The sequence below is a fragment of the Gopherus evgoodei genome, chromosome 2 (genome assembly GCF_007399415.2).
Source record: "Gopherus evgoodei ecotype Sinaloan lineage chromosome 2, rGopEvg1_v1.p, whole genome shotgun sequence".
Taxonomy (NCBI): Eukaryota; Metazoa; Chordata; order Testudines; family Testudinidae; genus Gopherus; species Gopherus evgoodei.
Window position 1 is genome coordinate 83,380,890 of NC_044323.1, and position 13,911 is coordinate 83,394,800.

At 38.0% G+C, this 13,911-nt stretch overlaps 1 protein-coding gene across 8 annotated transcripts in view; it reads left to right on the forward strand.

Moving 5' to 3' along the window:
• TRAK1 (trafficking kinesin protein 1) overlaps positions 1-13,911 on the forward strand; it is a 122,816-nt gene that overhangs the window by 92,954 nt on the left and 15,951 nt on the right. For 4 of the 8 annotated variants that reach the window (XM_030551193.1, XM_030551190.1, XM_030551189.1 and 1 more), the window contains 7 exons: positions 562-692; positions 1,382-1,456; positions 2,007-2,144; positions 3,414-3,490; positions 6,745-6,981; positions 7,652-7,968; positions 12,654-12,983. In XM_030551193.1, coding sequence (XP_030407053.1) covers positions 562-692; positions 1,382-1,456; positions 2,007-2,144; positions 3,414-3,490; positions 6,745-6,981; positions 7,652-7,968; positions 12,654-12,983 — 1,305 coding nt within the window. The remainder of the gene's footprint in view (positions 1-561; positions 693-1,381; positions 1,457-2,006; positions 2,145-3,413; positions 3,491-6,744; positions 6,982-7,651; positions 7,969-12,653; positions 12,984-13,911) is intronic. The other 4 variants (XM_030551194.1, XM_030551196.1, XM_030551192.1 and 1 more) reach the window with 1 other exon arrangement.

Consider the following 13,911-nt stretch of genomic DNA (forward strand, 5'->3'; position numbering starts at 1 on the left):
CAATTCCACAACCTCCCTAGGAGTGCTTAACAACCCTGACAGTTAGGAAGTTCTTCCTAATGTCTGACCTAAATCTCTTGCTGCAATTTAATCTAATGTACCTATCTTTCTGTTGTTGAGAGAGACAGGTTTGACCTGGCTGCTTAACATGTTTGAATGTTACAGTGAAACCCAGTTACAGTGAAATAGAATGAATGTTTTGAATTTTCAGTGCATTTCAATGTGCAAACAATTTTACAGTGAGTCTTACTATTGAACTTTACTATTTCTATCACAGTTTAATATACAGCCTTGGTACACCATCTTCACTGTATTTGCAAGATGTCAGTTTTGCCCACAATAGGAAATCTTGCTAGCAAGTATACAGCTCACATTGCAGCATCGATCCTCTATATTTTTAAATATTTTTGTTGTTGTTGTTTTTGTTATTAATGTCTCTTTGAGAAAGTGTCTTTCCACGTTTTCGAAAAAGATTCTGCTGCATTAAGCAACATTCTTCAAAAAGAACCTCTTTTTATATACAGTGGGCGTTGAGTTGTGATTGCTTCTCTCTTGTTAAAGGGGATGCAAACATCCAGATTTCCAGTATCTCGGAGGAGTTAGCAAAGAAAACTGAAGATGCTGCCCGGCAGCAGGAAGAGATCACCCATCTTCTTTCTCAGATAGTTGATCTACAGAAAAAGGCAAAATCTGTAAGCAATACTGTTTATTACACCCCTTAGGAACTTTTCCTTTCTCTCCCATATGTGGCAGTCTTGTTTGACTTTAAATCTCTTGCATGGTCATTTTTTAATGTAAAAAGCAGACCTGCCTTTAAGGTTTTTCTTATAGAAAGATATGGATACCTGATTTACCCATTTCATATTAAATATAATGCATCAAAAACAATGGTTAAATTCATCTTGAGTAAATAGAGGTGATATTCTGACATTGATTTCAGCAGAGTAGGATTTCACCATAGGTGTTTCAGATAAAGGATATCTATTGATTTCCCAGAGCCTAGATGTGAATTTGAGAGGAGAGAAATATTTTAATACTAGATGCAATCTCATGACCATCTAGCCAATGCAGATACATATATACACCTCTACCCCGATATAACATGAATTCAGATATAACGCAGTAGAGCAGTGCTCTTGGGGGGCGGGGCTGCGCACTCTGGCGGATCAAAGCAAGTTAGATTTAACGCGGTTTCACCTATAATGCAATAAGATTTTTTGGCTCCCGAGGACAGCGTTATATTGGGGTAGAGATGTAATATAAATGTCCCACAGGAAGGAGAGTGGGAGAATTTCACTATTCACATAATTAACAGTTGTCCTGGGAAAAAAACATATAATCCATTGTATTAGTGTGTCTACCACTGTTTGATATATTTTAGTGTGCAGTTGAAAATGAAGAACTTGTCCAGCATTTGGGAGCAGCTAAAGATGCCCAGCGTCAGCTCACGGCAGAAGTAAGTATCGTGGGTAATACTAGAGTGATTTGGTAATAGGACAGCAGCTTTTCACTTCTAAATTACCATTTTAATCCAACCAAGACTACTAATGACAAAAAAAGCTTTTGGCCCCTCATGACTGGTCTATGTGAAATGAGTTCTTGGTCCCAGTCCATTTCTCGATGCAGCAATGCATTCCTCTCACAGGTCCCTGTTCCCATAAACGTATGTACCAGTGTGTCCGCGCGCGCACACAATTGACATGAAATGGCAATCTTGTTAGCCATCTTAGGAAAACAAGGATTGAAATGGGGTAGGAGGTATAACTACCTTCTGCGCCTGTCGTGGTTGGCACCTTTAGGTTATGGGTTAGGCCTATTAGCAGAGTGAAAGACGACCTGGGGAAATTTGCATTTACTGTACTCACAAAGAACAATCCAAAATTTCGGATAAATACAGCATTTATTCTCTTTTTAAACAGTTTCCCACCCGCAGAAGTTAAAGTAATTGTGGCACTTGCAGGGCTATTGTGCAGCCGTGGGAATCTTTCTGACTATGCTTGTTACAGTTGCGGGAGCTGGAAGACAAGTATGCAGAGTGCATGGAAATGCTTCATGAGGCGCAGGAGGAGCTGAAGAACCTTCGGAACAAGACGATGCCAAATGCCATATCACGTCGCTACCACTCGCTGGGCCTCTTCCCCATGGTGAGATGATGTTTAAATGTGCTTGTACAGTGCCCCGCATAATGGGTTTATGATCAGCGTGAAACCTCAAAGCGCTACTACAGTACAAATAATGAAAAAAATACTACATAAACATTTTCCAGAGCAATTTTGCCATGTTACACTGGTATGGATCTCTGAAGTAATTCCATTGATCTCAGTGGCACAGATTTACCGAGTGACTGTAGTGAAGATGTGTGAGTTACACCAGTATAACTAAGCAGCAGAATCTGGCTCTCTGTCATTTTCTCAATTTCTCACTGTTTCTCCATTTCCCGCTATCGAGAGAGCAATAAAAAACTTCTTTTGACTAGAGCATCTTCGTACACACATAGCAGAACCCCAGTAAAGTTTGTAGTTTGCTATTTTTACATTTCCTTTTTAATATCAAGTATGGGCCAATTTAAAACACATTTAAGATCCAGGTCTCCTCAAATACAACTGGTTATTGTACAAATGCAGCTGGTAGCTTCTTGTGAAATGCATGAGCTAAGGAGGAGTTGTATGCTTCGTTACATTTTTTTTTCCAGTCACTTAGGATGTTGGATGTCAAGCATTTAATGGACTTGGGGACTTACTAGCATTTAACTAAGCAATAATAAAAATGTGGTCCATTTTAGGGGATTAGTACCCAGCTGTAAAGACTTGATGACTCAAAGTCCAGCCCAGAGCTTTTAAACACTGCTGAGACACGAATAGCCTTGGAAACATATTGTGCCAAGGTAGTCATTACAATTTTATAAGAAGTACATTAAAAAAAGAAAACCTGTGAATATATTCTAGTTTTAGTGTGTGAAAGAAAAAGTGGGGGAAAACCCACCCACTCTACTATTAAATATGTAATGACTTGTACATGAAGGGAAGCATGATTTTATGCCAGAAATACAGGACTGGAAGTCAGGAGATGTATGTGTAGGTGATAACAGAACCTACATTTTCTTGGCATCTTTGAGCAAGTCACTTAACCTCTCTGTGCCTCCATTTCCTCATCTCATTTTCTCTACCTTGCAGTGGCATTGTGATGCCATTTGCAATAATGTTTGTAAAGTGCTCATCCGATGGTAGGCATTATAGAAGTACAAATAGTAATTATTATTTGTTATTACATCGGCTATTCAGATTTTTTGATTAGTCTACCGACACTGAAATCAGTTTTTAATTTTAGAACTTCTTGCTAGAAATCTAGAAATCTTACTAAATGGTGGGAATATTAATTTCATGATATGACAAGAGTTTGTTTGTTTTTGATAGGACTCTTTGGCAGCAGAGATAGAAGGATCAATGCGAAAAGAACTGCAACTGGATGAGCCAGACTCTCCTGACATAACGTAGGATCAATACAAGTGGTTCCTATATTCTGTTTAAAAAAAAAAGTTGATGCAATTGATTATATCCAAAATGTATTACCATTTGACAGAAGAATAATGACCCCAGGGTGAAATGAAGAATCTTTCTAAATCCAGTTCCTAGTGGGACTGTTGTCCACATTACAAAAATTGTCATCGCTGTAGATGCTTGCTTGTTTTTCCAAGAAAAAATAGTAGGCCTGGAAGCTGAGCTGCCCTCTCATCCCTAGAGGTGGTTCCTCTAGGTCAGGGTTGAGGAACATTGACATTGTGGTTTGGGGAAACTTTCACTGTTGTGGATAAAGGACTCTCGTCTTCAATTTTGCTGTCTTACATTTTTCAGTAGTGCTAAACCCATATTTTAAAAAGATACATTTAAAAATAAAGCATCTTTTAGTGAAACATGGAGCCATCAAATCATTTTTTCTCCAGAAAGTATGCAGGCTGAAAGCATGACTTGTCAACTGTGCCATGCATTTTGAATGGGTGCATTTAACATGTTTCCTCATTTTCCTGTTTCATTCTAATTGTGAAGTTTACAAGGGTCCTGCTCTATAAGAGCCTTTTTAATACAAGAGATACAACCATGCCACTTGATAGAACACTTTAAGTGACCTGACACGTTATAATACAGTTTGGGCTTGTCTGTGTAGATCTGATTTAAATTGTGTTAAAACCACTTTACAGATTTCTATAGATCAGGTTAAAAGGTTGCAACATCCTTTGGTCTCATCTACATAGGCAAGACCAAAGTGTTTAATAATACTGTCACCTGGCATTGTAAAATCTGCTATGTAAATTTACCCTATGAGTTCTTGTAAACTTCTCTGTGGCCTGGTCCACACTACGCTGTTAAACTGATTTTAACAGCATTAAATCGATTTAACGCTGTACCCGTCCACACTACAATGCACTTTAAATTGATTTAAAGGGCTCTTAAAATCGATTTCTGTACTCCTCCCCAACGAGAGGAGTAACGCTAAAATTGATATTAACATATCGATTTAGGGTTAGTGTGGCCGCAAATCGAAGTTATTGGCCGGATAGTTATAGTGATAGCTACCCACAGTGCAACGCTCTGGAAATCGATGATGGCCTCGGACCATGGACGCACACTGCCGAATTAATGTGCCTAGTGTGGATGCGTGCAATCGACTTTATAATATCTGCTTAATAAAACCGGTTTAAGTCAATTCGAAATTATCCTGTAGTGTAGACGTACCCTGAGTTGGTCTTGTGGAAGATTAGATTAAATAGCTAAATTGGAGGTTTGGAAGGAAATGTTTGGTGTCTTGTCCATAATCATTGGGCAGGGGCAGGAGTGGAAACCTATTGCCTGCTTGTTTTTTTTGTAGGTCCCCCTGAAGGAAGGTATGACAGGATGTGATCTTTTAATGTTACATTTCCCCCTGAAATGATTGCTTTAATTCTTATGTGATGGAAATGTGTATACTGAGACGGGGAGTGAAAGGGATAATCTTGAACTGTTACCCTATTAGACTTGCCTGAGTGATGATTTGGGGTGAGTCACTTGGGCCCCTCTCTTCACTTGGGAGTAATAGCAGAAATTTCCATCGGTGTGCTCACTGAGTGTGCATCTCAAGTGAGAGTCTTCATGCAGACAAGGCCTCCTCACATTCTGGCTGGCATTTTTTCCTCCCATGTCCATTAAACCTGTTAAGAGTGGTAGCAGCAGTGACAATATATTTATCTAAAATTCCCAACTGTAAACAAGATCTTGGTTTGAGGTAAGGTGAGTGCAGCGCTATTGTTCATTCCAGAGCCTAAATCCGTTGTAGACCAAGGTTGGTACCACCTGACAAAAAAGAAAAGGCCTTGTCAACTGATGTAAATTGTATATAATCTGCACCAAGTTTAAGAAGCCCTCACTTTTATAAATAGGTGAGGTAATTTGAAGTAAACTAATGTTAATTAGGAGAACCTGATAGAGCTGTATCCTGACTTAGGCTGAGCTTTCCAAAGAAGAGAGAGAGAGTGAAAGATGAAGCCCTGATTCAGCAGAACACTTAACTTCAAGTACTTTAAGTGCACTTTGAGTCTGAGCCTATAAGCACAAATGAAGCTTGAACAAAATGAAACCATGTATTTCTCATACAAACGCCATGGGACCTGATTTCCCCCCCACGCGCCGATGTAACTCCACTGAGGCCTGACTTACATTTGTCTGAATGAAAAGAGACTCAAGCTCCATTCGTATAGGTCAAACACCCCAAAAATAAGTTTGTAGGTCTTGTTTAATGTACTTCTTCATCCAGAGATTTTTACTGCATGTAATTAATGTTTTGTGCCACCACTACCAACCCCCTCCAGTTACTTGTCAGTGAAATATTATCTGTATTATCCACTCTGTCTCTTTACATTACCTTGTAAAGGATATGTTTGCCCTTGTTAATAGTGAACAAAAAAAAAGCAAAAAATCCTCTTGGACAACATCACACTATTTTAGGGCTGCTCGCACTTTTGTGAGATACTTAAGGCATGTTATTGTAGAGTTTCTGCACTAAGGACACAGCTGTTCAATACTCACCAATTGGACAAACAAATATGAATCATAACAAAGAGCTCGTGTGAATCTCCCAATGAATTATTATACCCTTGCAATCTAACTGTGGAAAATGGAAGGGGGTGGGGGATGAAAGGAGAGGCTACATAAGTGTGTAGTCTGAATGCTGGTTGAACCATGCAGTGGGGCCTCTTGTGACATGCCACCTGCGGTGGAACAGGTTTATTTTTTTAATCTCTCAAAACTTCCCCCCCTTATTTAACTCTTGAATGAAAACAGTTATAAAGTCAGGAGGACTATGGAAAAAGAGAGAACTTCAAAAGTAAGTCAGAATTGAAGCTTACCAGCCTTGACAGCATTTCTCTACTGACTTGCTGCATCCTCTCCCTGCATATGAAATAAACTATTTTAAAAAAAAGACAAGGTTACAATAGGCCAAGACCAAATGTTTCAAAATTGAATTGTACTTCAGAATTTATGAGAGAATGTTACATGGTTTGGCTTGAATGTTGTTTTGGCACAAATCATGTTTTGGAAACTTGATTATTGCAAGTATCAGACCCAAAGTATGTTAGGAAAGGTGTCAAGACTGGTTGTGTAACTGTGATATAATTGATCAATGCTGAGCCATTCCTGTTTCTCTGATATTCAGTATTTTAAGGCACCGTTTTTCTTGGTGTGGTGGTTACTGACTGTCCGTGTATTTTATCAGTCACCAGAAACGGGTCTTTGAGACTGTCAGAAACATAAACCAGGTTGTCAAGCAGAGATCCCTGACTCCTTCTCCAATGAATATCCCAGGATCTAACCAGTCTTCTGCAATGAACTCAGTCATTTCTAGCTGTACCAGCACTCCACGTTCCAGTTTCTATGGGGGAGACATCTCCAACAATGTGATAGACAACAAGACCAACAGCATCATTCTAGAAACAGAATCCTCTGACGTTGGGTCAGTACTACCTAGCTAGGCTGCACTGTTGTTTTCTAATATATATATGAGGCAGGCAAAGCATTTAAATGTTTCTCTCTCTTTCCTTTAAATCATTTGTCACAGTTAACATAATGGCCTACATTTTATAAAGTTCCTAGATGGTGTGCATCAATGTTTGAGTGCTCAACTTGAGATAACATAATAAAGGGAGCCTGATTTTCAGTGCAACAGAATGAGGCGTCTGAAATGACTAGTCACTTTTGAAAATGCAAGCCAACATTCTTAACAAATGATATTTGACCAGTTTGAATTGACATTTGAGAGGTTTGTTCTACATGCAGTTACAGCTAACTCACTTGATCCTAAAGAAGGTGAAGGTGACTTCTAAAAACTTGTAAGTAAAACTAGTCAGGGCCTTGCTTTTCATTCAGTGTTTGTTTTTCCCTAGAATGCTTTACAACACAGAGCATACCTTTTAGTAAAATGCTTATTATTAAAACAGTTCATAAAACAAGACTTGGAAACCATTTTAAAGACAAGTGTGTCCTCTCAGACTTCACTGTAAGATTAGCATATTTGAGATGCGATAAGTGTAAAACGTTGGTGGTGGTTGAATGCCTGGGAAATAGTAGATGAATTTTAAGCTGTTTTAAGCTTTTCTCTTTCTTTTTTTTCCTGTTGTATTTAGAAATGAAGACAAGAATAAGAAGCCTGGAACTCCAGGAACACCTGGTTCTAGTGACTTGGAGACAGCTCTTCGAAGGCTGTCCCTTCGGCGAGAGAATTACCTCTCAGAGCGGAGGTTCTTTGAAGAAGAGCAGGAAAGGAAGTTGCGGGAACTGGCGGAGAAGGGTGAACTCCATAGTGGTTCCATTACACCAACAGAAAGCATCATGTCATTGGGAACTCACTCCAGGTTTTCAGAATTCACTGGTTATTCAGGAATGTCCATCAGCAGTCGCTCCTACCTGCCAGAGAAGCTTCAGATTGTGAAGCCCCTTGAAGGTGAAAATAAAGGGCCTCGGCCTTTATCTGTCCTTCTTAGTGACTCTCTGTGGTCTCTTATCCATCACCGGAAAGCAGGAAATCTCTGTAATACGTACTCTTTTTACTTTAGAGATAGTCATCCTCGTTGTTGGTTTGAACTCTTTTAAAACTAAAATTTCCCCATAAGCCTTAAAAGAAGGTTCATTGCATAAAAACATAAATCACACCACACAGAGTATAGTCAAGAACACATAGTTCAAAAATACTACAGTAGAGCCGACATATAATGGAACTGAATCCTACTACTAATGTTTCATGCACATTATGTATGCATAGAGTATTGGGGTGTTGAAGGGGAGCTGTGAAAGTATCTAAATTTATCAGAGCAGACCTGGGGAGCATCCGACCCAATCCTGAAAACAGGTATGCGTGTTAATATTTTTATTCTCGTGAGTAGTCCTGTTGGTTTTGATGGAACTACTGACATGAGTAAGTAAGTGTTTGCAGGATTGAGTCTCAACTTTTTTACCTCTGGGCCTGAATTCAAAAACAGTAAAGGCTTTGGTCTCACGTGTAAATGACTTGTTAGATCTCAGCCAAGCTATTTATATTTCTCCCCATCACAAAACAAAGCAAGGTAATTGGTGGTCTGTACTCAGGACTAGAATATCAGTGCTGTTGCTTTTCAGGGCTTAAAGCACGTTTCTGTCAATGTGCTGTGTGTGCCTGGCTCTATTGAATGCTTTCAGTTTTCATCAGCTGTTTTGCCATAGTGTGATTTCATGTCTGCAATTATGTAGGAGCCTCCCTTCTGCTTAGATTTTTTTTTGTTCTTTGTTTTTGTGGTTTTTGTTTTTTATGGAACTGTACTATTTCATGGAGTAGTCCATGCACGTTTTAATTTCACCAGTGAACTTGCAGCATTTCCTTTTAAAAATAGAATTAATGCATCTTCAGCAGTGTTTCTCAGAAAGAGCTTTTCTCATGATTATTTTCAATGGAGATAAAGCTTATTTTTTTCTGGGAAGAAATTGTCATGCTGCACGTACTCAGATGATACTATAATCATAGTACTTAAAGTGTCCTCTTTTTATGTGGTATCATTTCTGTTTTCATGATTGCTTTCATATAGTAACCATTTGAAGTTCTTGTATTGCTTTTAGAAAAGGGATGTTCAAACTTCACTTAACACATGTATTGGTTGCTAACATTGTAATAGGTTTCTGTCATCCAGCTATATCCTTGCTTTTTCCTTCAATAAACTCTTTCAGTCTTCATGGTCTTTCTATCTGTCTGTCTTTTTAATTTTCTCAGACTTGCTCCATGTTCTTCTTGGGAGCATGCTGTGAGAGGAGCAAGGAAAGGGTATTGTTCTTACTAGATCATTGTCTCTCCCTTGAAACTTCTTGAACATTTTCAGCACATTTTTCACAGTCCCTTAGTAACATGTGCTTGTATCTCTGTCCATTTTCTAAGTTGAATTATATACCATCTTTTAAAAAATAAGTGATTGGGATTCCATCTACCATTCAGATTAGATTCTTCTCCTTTACATTTTTTCTTTAAATTTAGAAAAAAAAGCATGGATCATTATTTTGGAGCAAATACATATCGAATATTTTTTCCCTGCCTAATAAGTGTAATTCACTATATCTTTACTGAATTTTGTTATTCAGTAGTAATTTGTGTGTTTTTATCTTAAGGGTATATGTGCCATAGATATCCAGACAAATTACAGTCAATGCTTTGTTAATCACTTCTAATTTAGGTGATTTCTATTCCTTTGAAACAGTATTGTAAATCACAGTGAAAGAAATAGTGGGTTACACTTAATGGTGAAGACATTATTCCCATTCTCCTCTTCCCTTTAATCAGGTATGGTTAAAAAGGGGAAACACTTTTAGACAATAATGGGGCTATCTCTTTGCATTGTATCAGATTATTTGTTTGTTTTTGGTTCATCTTTTTTTTTTCTTCTTAATCCAGTTTCCTTAGTTTTCTGTATCCGTAGCATCTTGCACCATAAGCGCTATGTGTGACTCCACAAATCCACTGAGAGTATGCATTCATGGCTCTGTCATTCGTTATCCATCTATCAATGATGGCACCTTCATGGTGTCTCCTGGCTTCCTTTGGCCCACACAGTGCACAGATCAAATTGCTTCTCAGCTTTGATCTTCCCCAGTAAATTCGTGAACAGTTACGCATGTGAATAAAGCAAATAAAATTTCAGTTCTCCTCAGTGATACTGCAGTCTAATTGTTCTACTCCATAGTTCCACTTCCTCTGATTTTCCTTCTGATAACTTATAATTTACAAGAATTTGGTGTAGCAGATGCTTCTTAAAGCAGCACTGCTTTCCACGCTTATTGTTTTTGAATGATGGATTGGTCTTAAAACTATTTTCTGCATTTCATTGCTTTCCCTATATCTGACTATAAGAGAAAAGCTATGTTGCCTTCTGCATTTGCAATAATTTTTCAGGAAAAAAATTGAATCCAGAACATTATTACTTTTCACTTTTTAAAAAATGTGTAATGAAGGAGATGCAACATACCACTGTGTAGCACATCACAATGCAGATGTAGCTGAAACTTCCTCCTGTGTGCAGTGAAGTTTACCTGGCTTTGACTTTTGCGATTACTGACATATGCTGTGATAGTATACATTGCAAATAGAAACTGGAGGGTTTGGAATGAAAGTAAAGTTGTCGGGGGTGAATATATCCCCATGGCAAAGATCTCATTTTGCCCACTAACTGCTTTCTTTCTACGACGTTGCTACAAGATGTGGATTTTGGTAAGGTCTGAAGTGAAACGGGTATTTCTCTTCAAAAGTTTGAACATAAGGAGTGAATAGGAGTCAAGGAGTCAACCTGTGTAGAATTGTACAATAGCTCATACAGAGAGATTTTGGTTTCTGTCATTTGCTTTCTGAAAGATCCTGTAGGGTGTTTGTGGCTTTTAATAAAAAAACACACCAATATTTGATCCTCTGTGATCCATCTCTTGCAATAGAATCTGCACAAATATAAACTTATGTGGAACAGCGCAGTAATAAATATTGGGTAGAAAATGTTACTTTTCTTTGTCCATAAACTATTTATTTTCAAATGGTCACTTTCACCCTAGTGCAGAAGGCTGCCCCAAGGCCAGTGTGCAACTTAGATCTGATGTAGTCCATCAAACAAGAGACTTAGCTAGAGCATAAGCATTTTGCTGGCCCTCTGTACCAGGGTCAGTTTAATCCAACATGTGTATCTTTGTCTGTACTGCAATACTTGAATGATTCTATTATTGATTTTCTGTGATATAAGCTGAAAATGTTGATTTCAAAACACAATGGGCTAGATTCATTCCTGGGGCAATTCATTTATTTCAGTAATGCTAAACCAAGAATAAATAATAGCCCATTCTTTTTACATTCACTATTCCCAAAAGTCCAGTTACTATCCAAAATATATTTTATGTAGTTTGTTGTTGTTGATGTAAAATAATAATTAACTCTGTGGGTATTTTCGGACACATGACATTAATTCATCTAAGACCACCCCTCCACAATATTATGGTCCACTAGGTTTTTCATGTAGAAGACCAAGTAACTGAAAATTGATAGTCTTAAATACCACCTTGAAACCAAACACACTATTTATTGCACTGTATCACATAGAATAAACATCATGTTCTGGTAAGAAAAATTGAATAATTTTCTTGCTTGTGTGAACAGGAATGTTCTCACGTAAGTCACCAGTATGGGATCTGAAGCAAATTACCTCCCATTTTTTTCTATACACTATAAAAGTGTAATTGATGTAGGCTGATCAGAGTACAGCTTGAGTTCTTGGATTTTGTTGTAGGGTTTAATCCTACTCCCAGTGAAATCAGTGATAAATCTTCCACTGATTTCAGGGGGTGCAGGACCAGGTCCAAAACCAGCACTCCTGGACTGATGTGTACGCTGATGAATTGCTCTTGCTGGCTCATTGTCTCATGTTTCATTGCTTTCTTTTTAAAATGTACCTTTTTCACACTCAGAATGTTACTTCCCAGGGATGAAATTACAAGTATAGTAGAGTAGGCTTATGTACTAGTGCATTCCAGTAGTATAGAGGCTCAGATAGAGGCTGTAAAAATACCTAGAATTGATAAACAAATCATTAGTGTTTTCTTCCTTCCTTTAAACTTGAATTGATATAATTTTTCTAGCATGCTCTATATAATTGTTCTCCTTCCATTAGTCACCAGTAGTAAATTCTAGTATGTGTTGATATCAGGCTTCTTAAGGCAGAAATCTTTGGTGTCCATTTTTCTGACTTTACCCATTTTGGTAATTAGTATGCTGTTTAAATGTATATTCTCTTCAATTCTGTATTGTTCGTCCCAGAGTGCATGCTCTGAAAGGATGCCACTACCTACCCTCTTTACAATATGGAAGATTTGGCCCACCGGCCTTGTCTGGTGTTTATGTCAATGCTTTATTTGGTTGTTTTGGGACAATCTAAAAGCCATAATTCTGTGGTGTTGTACAATCCTCTAAATACAAGAACTAAAGACCAAATCCCAGAAGCATGGAGCCAATGGCAAAGCTTCAGTGGGATGAGGATTGAACCCTAGATGAGTGAAATGAGAATATCCAGATGTTCAGCTGAGAGAAATACTCAGACTTGCTTGCTGATTTTGTTTTGTTTTTTCTTCCTCTTAAAGGTTCAGCCACTCTGCATCATTGGCAGCAGCTAGCTCAGCCTCACCTGGGAGGAATCTTAGACCCAAGGCCTGGGGTTGTCACTAAGGGCTTCAGAACTCTGGACCTCGACCTGGATGAAGTGTATTGCCTTAATGATTATGAAGAAGATGAGACAGGTGACATTTCTTACAAGGGCCTGACTACCTCGACACCAATTCAGCACACAGAGACCTCAGGTGAGAGGTCACAAGCACAAGTGACTGTTTCAGACAGCAAGAATAATCCAAGCCAGTCTCAGGCTTTCACAGAGGAGATGCAGGAGTCCACGACTGCCGATGATGAGGGGTCTGGTGAGGGAACCTCATTAAGTCCAGTAAAATTGACATCTTTACAGGATATTGATTACTGGGCTGTACTCACATCTTTCCAGAGCATCATCCATAGTGTCACTTTGTGTGTAGCTTCTGCACATTAGTGTGTGTGGTAATTAAAATATGCCCGGTCTAACTTTAGTTCAAAATGTTTTTCTTTAACAAATCTTCTAATTTCTTTTACATTTTTTAAGGCACATGGTTATTTTTTCCTTTTTTAGTTTGATAAGAAAAGGCTGCTAAAAAGAAGTGGTTCATTCAAAAGATTAAAAGAGAGACTGGAGTTTGATATGTATATGTACACACACACACACACTCTCTCTCTCTCTCTCTCTCTCTCTCTATATATATATATATATATATCTCTATCTCTCTATATCTCTATCTCTATATCTATATCTATATCTATAAAATTATACACACTGCATTCTGTGTGTCTATATAGTATTTTTCTAGACATTCAAAAAGGATAATGCCACATTCCTTTAATTCTTGTTTAGAAAAAGCTGGATTCTATAAGGCTAAATGTTGAAAAAAGTGCATCTAAGTTATATTTGTGAAACCAATAGATGTGTCTTCACTTAAAATTAAGCAAAGGAATTCTCCAAATGGAGTGTCCAATTACCTTAAATACATTTCTTAAAATTTAGCCCATAAAGATTTTTGTCATCCAGCTAAGAATGAAAAGTATTTTGTATGTGGAAGATATGGTAATCACATCTGATTTTCCTTACAAACACCAGTTTTTCCCTTCCACTAAACCACTCCCAAATTCTATCCTTGGGACTGAAAGCAACAATGAATATGTTAAATGACTCAAAATACTGTTTCATACACTGGACGTTGTGAGCCATGACACAGTTTGTGGCTACACAGAAGTTACAAATTGTCTTGCAATGTAGGTATA